At 48.8% G+C, this 14659-nt stretch overlaps 1 protein-coding gene across 5 annotated transcripts; it reads left to right on the forward strand.

The window, feature by feature from the left end:
• Positions 1 to 7: 7 nt before the first annotated feature.
• CLEC3B (C-type lectin domain family 3 member B) lies at positions 8 to 11856 on the forward strand (the record flags this gene model as incomplete). 5 transcript variants are annotated; one of them, XM_080639479.1, is made up of 3 exons in its annotated part: positions 8 to 179; positions 8293 to 8391; positions 9968 to 11856. In XM_080639479.1, 3 exons carry the CDS (start codon positions 8 to 10, stop codon positions 10366 to 10368), a joined length of 672 nt encoding a protein of 223 aa, XP_080495605.1. In that variant the 3' UTR covers positions 10369 to 11856. The 5 variants fall into 5 exon arrangements, with proteins under 5 accessions (XP_080495605.1, XP_080495609.1, XP_080495607.1 ...); XM_080639483.1 differs by lacking the exon at positions 8 to 179 and adding an exon at positions 513 to 587; XM_080639481.1 differs by lacking the exon at positions 8 to 179 and adding an exon at positions 548 to 587 and having other exon boundaries at positions 8204 to 8391.
• Between the last annotated feature and the right edge of the window lie 2803 nt (positions 11857 to 14659).

Consider the following 14659-nt stretch of genomic DNA (forward strand, 5'->3'; position numbering starts at 1 on the left):
TTCAGGGATGAAAAAGGAAACGAAACCTCAGCTGTTTGCTGATGTACAGAGGTGGTGTGCACCGAGACAGCATGGAGGAGACTGCAGCCAAGCTAGTTGTGCTTGGGTGTTGGAGCCACCAGCCTGCAGGACCTCCCTTCCAGAGGAGCTCTCTCGCTACATGTTCTCGCTGTGTTTTGGTAAGTTTTGATATTTCCGTAGAAACCTATGGGTTGAAAAGTCATGATTTAAGCCCTACCTCTCTTCTTTCCCCCTAGAGAGACCAACTTTAATCTGATGAGGCATGCAACAAGATTATAAACTGGCAAAACCACCATCTGCTTGCCTGAAATACTGACTTTAATTTCAACCATGACTTCATTTCATCCATGACTTGGCTCATGCCAAGATGGATTTTGGGCAGCCTGCTCAACGAACCTGCACAATTAGGATTGTCTCCAGAGTTTTGGTTTAGATTTAGATGCTTGACTCCTGTTTTCCTTTGGCTGGTTGGGTTTTGGGACGTGGATGACGGGCAGAAAAGCAAAGCAGTGAAGACAGATGGATATACCCCTAACCCACATGCATGCTGTGAACAAAAGGGAGGGGTGAGTCCTTCAGTGGAGCTCCTTTTGGAAACAGGAGGATTTTGGGCAGTTGACAGCACTTGAACTCAAGTTCTCTACTTTTGGGTCAGGTTTAAGGCCTGAGGATCTCTGATAGCGCAGATCCTTCTGTGCTGGGACCCTGGGTGAATGTGGGGTAGGGATGTGAGCCGTGCTTGCAATGGGATGTGATGTGATTGGAATGCTCCTTCCTTAGGCTCTGAGCCAGTTTCCTGATGTTGGTGCTGAGGATAACGTTTTGGCAAAGTGCTGATTCTTTGGTTTTCCCTATCATTGTGCTTAGGAAAACCACCCTTTCCTGAACTATTATTGCATTTCTTCTCCATAGGTCTCAAAAACAATGATCCACAGATTTGCCTTTTTCCATTTTAACCTGTTGTGATGTTGTTTATGCTGGTGGAAAGCAGGAACGATGCCAGCACGAGTTTGGGCAGCAGCTAATTAATATCAGAGATTTTCTTCTGCTCACCGCACTTCCTCACAGCGTGTATTTTATTGTCCACCCTATTTCTCTCCTATTCCTCTTTGAGGTTACTGTGATGTGGCTGAGAGACAGATCCTCCTCCTGCAGAGCAGATTGGTCAAGGCAGCAGAGGAATGAAACCCAGAATGCTGCCCCAGGCATGGGTCAAACCAAGCTGCACAGTCCCACATGGAAAGAGGTTTAGACTGGAGCTGAGGAACAATTCCTTCCCCAGAGGGTGCTCAGGCATTGGAACAGGCTGCCCAGGGCAGGGCTGCAGTCACCGTCCCTGCAAGTGTTCACACACCGTGGAGACGAGGCCTCAGTGCCACGGGTTAGTGGTGGCCTTGGCAGTGCTGGGGAACGGTTGGACTGGATGAGCTTAAAGGGCTTTTCCAACCTGGCTGGTTCTATGATTCTGTGTTTCTATGGTTTTGGGTCTCCCATTTGCTCTCCTGCTTTTGTTACCGGTGAGGAAGCCTGGAGCCTCCCTAGAGGAGGGGGAGCTGCAGGCAAAGAGCAGGCACCATTCACCATTGTGGTGGCCTGCCTTTGAACTCATAACTGAGCCTTGGAAAGCCAGCTCTGGTAACTGCTGATCTTGATAATGGCTGTGTGAATGCTGTTTTCTAGCCCACCCTTCCACTTTCCAGCCATTGTGCGGCGGCACTGCCTCATTTCTTGGCTTGGCAATACCTGCTTATTTCCTAGGAGCTGAATCAAAACAGCCTCTGATCTCCCTGCCCATTTCCTTGCCTAGCTGGGCATGAAATCACAGGTCTGCATTACTGCCAGGAGCATCCAGCTTCCTTTTGTGGGCTTATTCCAGCCACTGTTTTGCTAGCTGAAAGCCTTCCAAATTCAGCATCACAGCCTACTTATGGGTTTCCCAAAGCCACGTAAACTTTTCTGGCTGTGGCCCTGGGGCAGTTTCCATAAGCATAGGTTCTTCTGCCCTCTTCATCTTGAATTAGTTTCTTTACAGCTAGCAGCAGCTGCTGTCTATCTGAGCAGGAGACCAGGCTTGAAACCAGGAGTAAAGTGCTTTTATGGGGAAGTAGAATCTGTAATTGGCCAGATTTAAAAAAATCATGGACAAACCCCTGGTTGCTTGGTGTAATTACAGTCTTTCTACTTTCCATTAACCCTTCCATGAATTAGCTGTTGCTCTCTTTTGCCCTGTGCCTGCTGTTTCTCTCTGATGGGCTGTGTGTGCCTAATGAGCCCTCCAGCTGTGAATCAAGAAGTGTGAATCATCAGGATCTCAAAAGCATGATGTCTGCTCAAAGAGCCACATTACAGAGGACCTTTGAGACCCCATTATTTAACTGGAACTGCAGCCTCAGGCTTCAGCAGGAGCCCAGGCAGGGGATGGGCTGCGTATGGATAATGGATTCAGACTGAAACAGGGGAAGTTCAGGTTAGATCTAAGGCAGAAGCTCTTCCCTGTGAGGGTGCTGAGGCGCTGGCACAGGGTGCCCAGAGAAGCTGTGGCTGCCCCATCCCTGGCAGTGTTCAAGGCCAGGTTGGACACAGGGGCTTGGAGCAAGCTGCTCCAGTGGAAGGTGTCCCTGCCCGTGGCAGGGGTTGGAACTGGAGGAGCTTTAAGGTGCCTTCCGACACAAACCAGTCAGGGATGGGCCTTCGTGCCTTTAGGTGGCCATTCCCTGTAGCACCCCTGTTCAGAGGTGATTGCAGCAACGCTTCAGCTTGCTCCTGTTGGGTGCATTTGCAGGGGTTTATGAACTTTTATAATGTGAAGGATTTATTTTCAATCTACATAGGGCAGAACTGAAGCATAGCCCCCTGTGAATAGGGGTTACAGCCAGAGACAGGTGTTTTGAGTCTGCTTCTTTCCATTTTTCTCCTTTTCAAGAAAAGTGATGGTGGTGTTTAGCACAGGACCTGCTGGCTGGTACAGAGGCCCCTTGGTTGCAGACCTGTCCTAAGGTGTTAATGGAAAGCTGCCCTCCTCATTTCAGCTGGGGAACTGGAGAAATGCAGTGTTCTGGAGAATCCCAAATACCCGGAAACCTGTGGTTAGGGATTGCTGTCAGACTCCATGCCAGATCCATCCATTTCACACACAGCAGTGAAAGGAGCTTTTTGGTTTTGTCCCCAGTGTGGCAGGACATGAATCAAAGCAAAGGCAGGCGAGCAAATCTGGAGCCAAGGAAAACTGGGAGGTGCTGAGTTACCAAAAGTACTTTGGATAGGTAAATGCTACTTAAATGTCAGGAGAAGGGAACGTGTATGTAGGTGTTTGGCATCTCTTTGAGCTCCATCCCATTTGGGGATAGTCCAGGAAGGAGAACAGTAAATCCCCAAAATACATATCCTCTGGCCTACATCTGAGTGGGTTAGGGTGTGTGGTAAAGGGGAGTAAAAATCAAACCCATTCCTCCTTGGCTTCAGAAGTTTGGGCTGTGGATGCAAGGGAGCTCTATTCAGATGGGATATAAGGGCAAGGTTTTCCTTATTCAGCAGAAGTGCAAGGCAGGGTAACGCAGTTGTGGCCAAACTAAATCAACAGCAGTTCTTTTTCCAGCTACACCCCTGTTTATCTCACACCTTTTATGCTCCTAGGACTTCAGTGGTTCACCTTGTGCTGGGTGGCATCTTGCCTTAATTCTTCAGGAAAGATTTAAGGTTAATGGCCAATATCCAGAGCACTTTGTTCTCCCAAATGCCCATTCGCCCTCCTCTCCTGTTCCTGTTCCTCCTGCAGGAAAGACTCACCTGCTTCCGCTGTAGCACCCAAAACCATCAGGCAGAGGTCTTGGTTTAGGCTGCAGGGCTGCTCAACACAGCCCAACTGCTTCAAGAAGTCGTGCTGGGACCCTGCAAGGTGGCCTCAGGGACAGTGGCTTTCTGTGGAACACATTCTCCCCATTCTGCTCTCCCTGTGGCTGCACACAGGCTGGGGGGACCACAGCAGCCCCTTGCAGTGGGGATAAACCAGGAATTTCCATGCAGGGCCTTGCGTCCTCCCATGTGCTGCCTCTGCTCCTGTTGCACTGGCAGCATCCCTGCAGGCAACATCTCCTGCGGACAGCATTCCTGCAGGCAGCATCCCTTGCAGGGCTGCCTGGGCCCCTCTTTGCTCCCTTGGCCACCCAAACACTGTTTCACACTTCATGTTGTGACACATAGAATCATAGAATCAGCCAGGTCAGAAAAGACCCTTAAGATCATGAAGTCTGACCCTTACCTGAGCACTGCCAAGGCCACCACTAACCCATGTCACTGAAGGCCTCATTTATATAGTTTGTGAACATTTCCAGGGACGGTGACTCCACCAATTCCCAAACTCATGCTATTTCACTAAAAAGCCATAGGAAATCATTCCAGCTCTACTCCCAGCCTTTCTTTATGTTTAGCTTAGCAGACTCTCAGTGTATTCATTCCCTTTTATTTCTAAGCAAACCCGAGCAATGTGCTAGGCAACACAACCCCTCTGGGATGTTCCCAGCCTTGGCTGGAGCCGCTGAGCCTCCCCCGGGGCCAGGAGGCTGCCTCTGGCTGGAGCTCAGCGGGCGGCTCTCTGGGACAGTGCTTTGGGATCCAAGCCGGCTGCGTGAGGGCAGAGCAGAGCCACTGCAGCCCTGCTCGGCATGGCGCTGCGGGGAGCCTGCCTGCTCCTCTGCCTCCTCTCCCTTGCCCACATCTCCAGCCAGCAAAACGGGAAAGTCCGGCAGAAACCAGCACCTTCCAAGAAAGGTAAAGGAGCTTTGGTATGTTCCCTGTGGGAAACCTTGCGGGGCTTGGGGGGATGCTGTTGGCTCCAGTGTTTGGGGATTTAACAGTGCTTTAATGAAGCTTTCAAATAAGCAGCTAAAACCCTAACAGAGAGTTATTTTTTTCCCCTGTTGAATGATTGTGGAGCTCTTCTGTAACCCAGTGAAGTATTTTGGGTGGGTTCCTACCTTAAATAAGTGGTGGGACAGCTTGGTCTGAATTTCAGAGGGCAACACCTTTTCCATGTTATCTGTGCTTCTCCCCAGATTTGTCCTCTATGAAACTCTCCATTTCTAGCCCCCCTGCCCCTCATTCATTTGTTTTCAGAACCAAGTGGCAGATGACAGAAAACTGTTGTAGATTTGGAGACAGGAGTAGGCAGATCACACAGAACCCCTTAAACAGCAACATGGATCTTGGTTTTTAAACACTTACCCCTGGTGCATGTCAAGCCGTATACAAGCTCCGACCTCTCAAGCTCACCAGAGGGCAACAGACATGAAAAGATGCCAAAGTCTTCTTTTCCCTTGTGTGTTTGGTTTTTCCTTCTCTTCTCCTCTTTTGCCACTGTCCCACCCTTCCTCCCTCCAGCTCAGTGCGTATTAATCCTAGAAGGCAAGTAAGGAAGGAGCTTGCATCCATCCCAGTGGCGTGAGAACCTGCCTGATGTGTCTGACTTGGACCACTTCTGGCAAGCGCTTTCCTGCTTGGAATGAAGCAGGGAGCAAGGGAGAAGCATCCCAGGAATTTGTTTGGCCTGGCTGCTCTCTGCTCACCCAGTGGCTGTTTTTATCATATCTCAGATCTTGGATCCTTGAGAAGTTTTTCCTTTCTCTCCCATTAGTTTCCTCTATAGAATTATGGCATAGCTGCTTATTCTACATCTTTATAGGCTGTGGTTGTTCTCTAGAGCCAAAAATACCCCCGTAGGTTCATATTGGGCACATAAGTGCATGGAACTCACTGGAGGCACCAGGAGAGAGAGAGATTACTTAGAGAAATCCTGTTTTTCTCCCTGTATCACTGCAGCTGTGGTTTGGAACCCATTGGTGACAAGAAGGTGGGAGAAAAATTGCCTTTTTGACAGGAAAATCGGGCTCTGATTTAAAACCATTTGTGGGGGCTGTCCCGAAAAAGCAGTCCTCTGCTGGCAGCTTTTACTGAGAGCCTCAGAGTTCCTTTTCAAAGTCAAGTTTTCTGTGGGGAAAAGGAAAACACCCAACAACTTGGCATGTTTTGGGCAGCCACATCAGCTGCACTGCCTTTACTGGAAACTTCAGCATCCCTTGGCTGACATTCTTCTGACTTTCACCCATGCCAGGGGGTGGGAAAAGAGGGAGGAAAGGGCTAAAACTCTCCCGTGAGGCTCCTCTTTGTCCCCAGCCCCTTGCCACATCCAAGCCTGCAGATGCCTACCCGCTGCAGGGGTGAGAATGGCCTCATCCCATCCTCAGCCTCCAGTGCCCCATCCCAGCTCACCCCTTACTCTTTCCCAGGGAGGTTCAGGCAGGGTGAAGCCACTGGAGGGTTGGGGTGTTTGGCTGGTTTTCTTTCTTTTCAATCTGTGCAGCCAAACCATAAATGTTAGAAAAGAAAACGCTGATTCGAGCCAAGCTTTTCATTTCTCTATCTGCATTTTTCCTTTTCTTTTTAATTCTTCTTTTCTTTTTTTTGTAATTACTGCTTACATTTGGATCTGCTTCAGGACGAAAATGCTGCTGTTTCAACATGAAAAAGCCAAACCATAGCATGTAGAAAACGATGAGACAGCACATTCACTTGGCCTACTGTTGTGGGGGGGTTCCCCCTCAAATTGCTCCCCACTGATTTTTCCAGGTGCAGTGATTCAGGAAACAATCCCTGAACCCCAGTGTCTTCGGAGGCAAGAGGGACTTGCACACAAAGGTGCCCAGGGGAGGTGGGCAATGGCACCCCTCCACATGGGGACACAGGCCTTGGTCAGAGCCACAGTGAGGTGCTGGGGGCACAAGGAGGGGACATCTCTGTGTAGCTCTCACATGTGTTTTGAAGGTAAATGGAGATGGAAATTGGAGTCTGGATGCTTAAATCAGTGGATAGGGACCGATTTGGGCTCCACTCCTGATGCTGCCCTGAATTTTGGTGTAACTTTGTAGTCTGGGTGCTCTTCCCTGAAAATCGTGGAATCCCAAACTGGTTTGGGTTGAAAGGACCTTAAAGCTCACCCAGTTCCAACCCCCTGCCATGGGCAGGGACACCTTCCACAGACCCAAGCCTTGCTTCAGGGAGATGACAGTGCAGAGAACAAAGCCCTCTGGCAATAAAATAGGGAACTCGGTGTCTGTTGCTGTAGCCACAGTGCTCCTTTTGTAGCTGGAGTGCAAATTCACCAGTCTCGGTTCTCCCTGTGATGTCCTGCTGAATGTGCTGCTGCAAGAGCATCTTGTGGCCCAGGATTTGGACACGAGGTGGTATAATATATACGGGTATATATATATATATATATGTGTATATATATACGGGACAAGGTGCTTAGGTAGTTATCAAGAAGATGTGTCACCTTGATAGGAACCCACCAGCAAATCCAGCTGGAGCAACATAAAGAGCAAGATTCTTTGGCAGTGTCCTGCTGTGGCCCTTGGATGTTACTTAAACTTAAAAGTGACATTTGTTCTGCTGCAAGGCAGGTTTGCATGAGAAAAAACTCAACAAATGGCTTTAATCAGCTGTTTCCCACAGTGTTTTCATCAAAGGCAGAAGAATAACAACTAGTGCCTCAGCGTTAAATGAACCTATTAAAGTTAATGAAGCAATAAGTAAAGCAGCTCAATGCCCTCCTCCGGGTGTGTCTGGCTTTTCATACCCATGGCACCATGTAGTGTTCGAGCTGGTAGGTTGGGTCACCATCCAAGCTGCTTCTCCACTTGCCTGGCTTGGTGCCTCTGCCTCAACAGCTGATGTCCCACCACCTTTTGCTCCTAGACAGGAAAAATCCCAGTAGTGATTAATAGCTGCTTAGATCCATTGCAGAGGCAACATACCTAGCAAGACATGGGCTTTAGCAGGCTGCAGCTGCCCAAGAAGCTGTTCATCATCAGCTTCAAGTTCCCCACAAAATATTCACACGTGGCAGCACCATCAGATCAGCACCCCAGGCAAGCGCCATACATAGGAGCTCCAGAGATGAGCCTGCACCTTGTGATGCTTTTGTGTGTGACCCCCCCCCACCACAGCAGCAGCCCAAGGAACACCTCTGTGGTAGGAAGCTCCATAGGGTGCAATGCCCTGAAACCCAAACTGGGAAAACTGGGTTGATGGTGGAACGAGGCTAGAGAGCATATGATGATCCCTCTGATGGATGTGCAAGGGGACCTGGGTGTTGACACTGTGGATTCCTTTTGTTTGTCATTCTCTGCAGGCAGGCAAAGTGTTGATGACAGGAACAGCTTTGGTCCTCTCCTGGGCATGTGATCAATATTTATGTTCCTCCCTTGATTTCCCCACCAGATGGTGTGAGCCTCAAAATGATTGAAGACCTGAAGGCCATGATTGACAACATCTCTCAGGAGGTTGCTCTACTAAAGGAAAAGCAAGCTCTCCAGACAGGTAAAGGACTTGCTGAAGAAGGCATGGCTTTTGCTTTGAGAGAAGCTGCTTATAAGGTGGCTACAATTGCTCCACACATTTTGACAAGAGATGCCCAAGCACCCACGATGCCCAGATGGACATGGAGTCCATCATAGGGAGATGTTGGGGTATCAAAATGCAGTTCCTTCAGGCAGATGAAACCCCTCAGGCAGTTAATGGCATGTAGTCCCCCTCTTGATGTTCTAGAGTTTACCATTTGTAAAGCTGTGGCACTGCGATGACACTAAGCTAGATGTTCATGAGGGATGAGTAATGGATTAGTCTGCTTTAGTCAATGTAGCTTGGTTTTTGTCTGACCCCAGTGAAATGATGACCTGGTCTCTTATATATACCAAGGTATTGCTCACTGGAGGTCAATCCCAATGTGCTTCATTGGACACGTACAGAGGACAGTCCCAAAATGTCCATCTTCCAGCCATGCTCCACAGTTACTTTCCACAAATGTCACTGACATCAATAGGAGAAGGACTTGCAGAACACGAAACAGAAATGAGATGAAAATGCAAGTTAAAGAGAATTTTCTCCTTCAAAGAAAAGCAACACAAGCAAAATCAAGGCTTTAGTTCCAAGCTCATATTCATTAAGATGAAGTCGGTTTGGATATTAATGTGTGGCTCTGATCAGTTCTTGTTTGGCCACAGTACCTTGCACTGCCAAGGTTTAGAGCTTGAAAGAAAAGCAAACCAAATTGCTATCTGTAACAATAAAGTCAGAGGCAAGTAGAAATTTCCTCTGGAGGCCTCAAGTGATGAAAGCACAACGCTGCTGAGCAGAGCTTATTAAAAAAGACACTTTCTTCATCTTGCCTACTTAAGGTGATGTTACTGGCATTGCACGCTTGTTCCCCAAACCCTCAGCAGCACCCATCACACACCATGCCTCCAACAAATGCATCAGAGAAGGCTGGGGAAGAGCATGGCCAGGGCAGGACCAGGCTGTGCCTCTGCTCTGGCAGAGCCCAGGAGGGTGGAAGGGCACCTCGAGATCTATTTATCCCAGTGGTTTGCAGACAGGGAGGGCACATCCCCAGTTCATAGAATCACAGAATCCCAGATGGGTTTGGGTTCAAAGGGACCTTAAAGCTTATCCAGTTCCAACACCTGCCATGGGCAGGGACACCTTCCAGTAGAGCAGGTTGCTCCAAGCCCCATCCAACCTGGCCTTGAACACTGCCAGGGATGGGGCAGCCACAGCTTCTCCGGGCACCCTGTGCCAGCGCCTCAGCACCCTCACAGGGAAGAGCTTCTGCCTTAGATCTAACCTGAACTTCCCCTGTTTCAGTTTGACCCCATCACCCCTTGTCCTATCGCTACAGTCCCTGATGAAGAGTCTCATCTCTGGTAGCTGTGTCCTGCAAAGGAGCGACAAGGCCCCTGGGACTCCTGTGCTGCTGAGGGTCACTGCGCAGCCTAAGAAATGAACTCTGTAGTTTGGCCACTGCATTCGCTGCTGCTGCCTCTTCCCATGCACTGCTTTTAACCCCAGTTCCCTTTTCTGTCTTCTTTTTTGTTCTGTTTGTGCCGTGACCTCTCAGTTTGCCTGAAAGGCACCAAAATCCACCTAAAATGCTTCCTTGCGTTCCCGGAGACCAAGACCTACCACGAGGCCAGCGAGAACTGCATCTCGCAGGGCGGCACGCTCAGCACCCCGCAGGGCGGCGAGGAGAACGATGCGCTCTACGACTACATGCGCAAGAGCATCGGCTCCGAGGCGGAGATCTGGCTGGGCCTCAACGACATGGCCGTGGAGGGCAAGTGGGTCGACATGACGGGTGGCCCCATCCGCTACAAGAACTGGGAGACTGAAATCACCACCCAGCCCGACGGCGGCAAGCTGGAAAACTGCGCGGCCTTGTCGGGAGCTGCCATCGGGAAGTGGTTCGACAAGAGGTGCAAAGAGCAGCTGCCCTATGTCTGCCAGTTCATGATCGTGTAGCGGTGGGGGTCCCCCACAACCCAGGTCTTCCCCCTGGGATTATAAAGCTGTAGGTATGTGCGTGTGTGTACATGTATGTTTGCGCGCACACATGTTTGAGTAGAGCCACTCTTTGCAAAGAGAGTTGTCACAGCTCCATGTGGAATTAGAGAGTGTTAGAGCATTTCATTTGGCCACATCCAGCCCCGTTAGCAGCTGCAGCGTTCTTCCTAAGGCACGATCTATAGATATATTTTTTTACACAGGGAATTTATTAGGACTATATAGGCTCGGTTGTTTTGGCAAAGAACCAGTGCAGCAGTCCAGCAATCAGCCGAGGCTGTCACTCTGCAATGTCCTTTCCCATCTTGCTGCGCTTTGTTGGGACACCAGCATGGCTAGTCTCTGCCGCCTTCTCTTGTTTTGGTTCTCCATAAACCCTGACAGAAACCTGTGGGAGCTCCATGTTCTTCACAGTGCCCCAGTTCAGGCTCCTGGGGAAGGAGGTCCTGTCTCAATAAGCAGAGGGAGTTACATCTGCTTTGCATTGGGAGATACAATTGGGCTTATTGGCTGAGTGGCAGCTGCTCAATGGGTTGTCCAACTAGTCCAGTTAGGTGCATGAATGAAATAGCAAGTACCAGGCATGGTACTTACTAATCCATTCATTACTTACCAGACATTGACTTACTGAGAAGGCGGGTGTCTTTCCAGAAGCATTCCCTGCTTTCCTGGTCCTTTTCTTGTCAGCCAGAAGCCAGTTTCACTGATTCCTGTGGGAGAGCGAGACCCACTGCCAGATCCTTAAAAAAAACCCCCGTTGGAAGCTTTATTTATGCTCCAGCATCATGGGGGAAGCAGTGATGACTTGCAGCATAGTCAGTCAAAATATATTAATGGCAATAGAAGATGAAAGCATTACGTAAATAACAGAAACTGAATGCTAGTAGGGAATACTCTGCCTTATGAAAAACAACTGTGTATTGAAAACAAACTCCAGGACAACTCGCTGTACCAGCTTTAGGAACCATCTGACCTCTTTAAGGGATGGAAACCCAGCTGAAATATTCCAGTCTTTGTTGGGCCACACACAGTCCTCAGCAAATATAAATCTGAAGGCAATTTTTGCTGAGAAGAAGGTTAAAGACAATAAAAACCAAAGAACCAGCAATGATGGGAAAGAAGTGAAGGCTACCCCAGCAGTGTAATGAAGCTTTGCTGGCTGTTGGCTGGAAGGCAGTAGTGGTTCTTTGCAGTCCAGTGCTTGGTTTTAACCCTTCAGTCCAGGTTGGGGATGTTGAGATATGATGCTTTTGGAGAGCCCATGGGAGAGGTATTTCCATTTGCTGCTTTGTGTAAAAGCAGCTCGATGGTGGGTCTTCCAAGACATCAAGTGGGAGCCAAGCTGGAGGGATCAAACCAGACACACAAACACAGAGTGCACACTTCCAAGGCTGTCACTATTGCCAACCTCTCTGCTGTTCAAACGACTATGAAATAAAGATACATATAGAGCTTGCTGAAGGAATGGAATTGAGTCAGCGTGGTTGGAGTGCTTTTTTCTCCTTGCATTTCCCTTCAGAGCAGCTCCAGGGATCTGTCAGGAGATCGGAGATATCAAAGGCAGAGGAGGAAAGTAGAAAGCGGGAGCCTCCTCCCCGGTGAGATGGTTTGTAGGATAACCCCACTTGCCTATAATCATCCCCGTCACATGCCATAGGTATGGGATACACATAGGAAAATGAGATTCCCTTCCTCCCCTCCTCTTGCTGTTGGGGAATTTCATACTGAAATACAAGCCACCCCATAAGAAAGGTCCTTCCCTCACCCCTGCTTGGCAGTGGTAGCAGTGGTGGGGGAGTTGGCACCTTGGGTCCCAGGCTGCCTCCCACCTCCTCCACAAGCAGAGCATCCCGCTCCTTCCCTCCCTAAGGTGGTGATGGCTTCCCCCTCTCATCCTCCTCCTCAGCATCCTGGGGGGGAGAGAAGACCATACCTGAGGAGGACAGTGCTCCACACCAGGCTGGGAGGGTTCAAGTGCTGCAGAACTGCACATGGAATTAGGTCTCTTTTGCACAAGAGGTCATCCCTTTGCCGAGCTTTACTCTGGACCCTGATCCAGAAGGTTTCCAAGGCTCCTTGCTGTAGGTCATGGTTACACCCTACAAGCCAGCTTGTCTCAATATAAACCCTCCAGTTCCCTTGGCAGACGATCCCTCCATGTGTCAAGAAGCTGGAAGCGTTGCTGGCTTTGATCCTGACTGGTCATAAACCACAAAGCCTTAAAACACAAATGTGTGGTCAGAGAAATAGAGGGCTTTTATGGGAGCCCAAGAACTAAAGAGGGATGATGTGAAAGCCATGGCCCTTGGTGATGCTGAGCTTTGGGGAAGATGTGGGTGCTGTAGCTGGGCCATCCCTACATGGAACGTGAACCTGGGAAACAGCTGGGGAGATGGATGCCAAAGGATATTCCCAGAGAGGACATTAAAGAGTCAATCCGTCAAAATCTAGAGAATAACAAGGTGCTCTCAGCAGACTTCTTACTTGTATCTCTCTTGCTCCCTATTTCCACACAGCCACCCTCCTGCCAGCACCACCCTTCATAGCTGTTTTGCTCTTCTGAAGCTGGGAGGAGCACAGAGAAAGGGTGGCTTTGCTCCCACTGTAGTTGTTGGATCCAAGATGCCAAAACTGACCTTGCACTTTCATGGTTGCATTTACAAGTTTAGTGTTAATTCAACACGCTGCTTCCTGCTCTATGTTATGAACTACAAACTCCCTTTAAAAGCCAAAGAAGAAGAAGCTCAAGAAGATTCCTCATCCTTGCTTACTGCAGCGCTCTTTGTGGCTACCCTCACTCCAGAGGGAACCGTGGTCCATCCAGCTGTGGGATGTGGTCCATCTGCTGGGGGCTGGCACAAGCATCACTTTTTGGATCCTCCATTAAATCTTTTTGGCACTCAAGCCAGAGAGGGACATCTGCTGCCCACACAGTGCAGTCCCAACCGAAGGCACACAGGATAATGGAAAGAAATCTCAGCTTTTCCCTCCCAAAAAAGGAATGTGGAAGTTATCAGGCCTGAACCAACGTATTGCAACACCTGCAATAGCAAATGAACCTGTGCTGTTGAAAGAGGAGATGTTGTGTAAGATCCTGTGCCACTGCTGGTGCTGCCCAGCTGCCTATGGCTCTGTAACACAGCAGAAGAAAGGTGAAGCATGAAATGTGCATCTAAATGAAAGAAGGAAGGTTACTGGGTGAGCCCACTGAAGGAGTCACCCCAGCATTACCCCATCCATAGCTGGCTTCAATAGAGCTAGGCTAATGCACTCACCTCCCTGTCCACCAAGTACAGACCAAGTGGCTAGAAGTGGTTTACCATAGATAATACCTTTTGAAGCATCCCTCAGAGCAAGGGCCACAGCAGCACACTGTTAACACACCTCAGCACCCAGCTAGCAGCCAGCTTGCTATGGGCTTCAGTAAAAGGGCCAGATAGGCAAAAAATTTGGGACTCACAAGCCAAAGGCTTGTTTTGAGTCTTTGAGTCTTTCCTTCACTGGGAAGGAAAAACACCGAATTGTCTTCAGGGATATCAGACATAGGCATGCACTCAACTGCGTTGCCAGCTGGTTTAAGATATTTAGAAACTTATTCTCTGTTAACCCAAAGAAAAGAAATTAGGGAAGATCTAAGGCTTGCTGCCTTTTATTTGCTCTGCAAGAATGAGCTATAAAATGTTCACCAAACAACCATACTAGGAGGTTTCATTATGCCTTTGCTTACATTTGAGGGTTTAACACTTATTAAATAAACTCTCATTAACTTAAGGAAACGAATAAAGGGCAAACATACTTTTGTGGTTTAACCCCAGCTGGTAACTAAGTACCACGCAGCTACTGGCTTACACACATCTTCACACCCCCCCTTGGTGGGATGAGAACTGGAAAAGATAAAATGCATGGGTTGAGATAAGAACAGTTTAATAACTGAAATACAGGAAATAAGGAAATAGGAAATATAGGAAATAAGGAAAGCTAGAGAGACAAGTGATGCACAACACAACTGCTCACGACCCACTGACCGATACTCAGCCCATCCCAAGCAGCCATCGGTGGCTCCTGAACAACCTCCTTCCAGTTTCTATACTGGGCATGACGTGCTGTGGTATGAACAAAAAAGGGCTTCACGTATTCTCATAAGGGTCTCTCTTGGGCTCAAGGACTGATCGTAAAATGCACTTTTATGCTGTTATCCCTGAAAGGAAATGAATTTGGAATTCAATTGTGTGTGTCAGTTGAATGAATT

This window comes from Psittacula echo, assembly GCF_963264785.1.
Source record: "Psittacula echo genome assembly, chromosome: 2".
Classification (NCBI taxonomy): Eukaryota; Metazoa; Chordata; class Aves; order Psittaciformes; family Psittacidae; genus Psittacula; species Psittacula echo.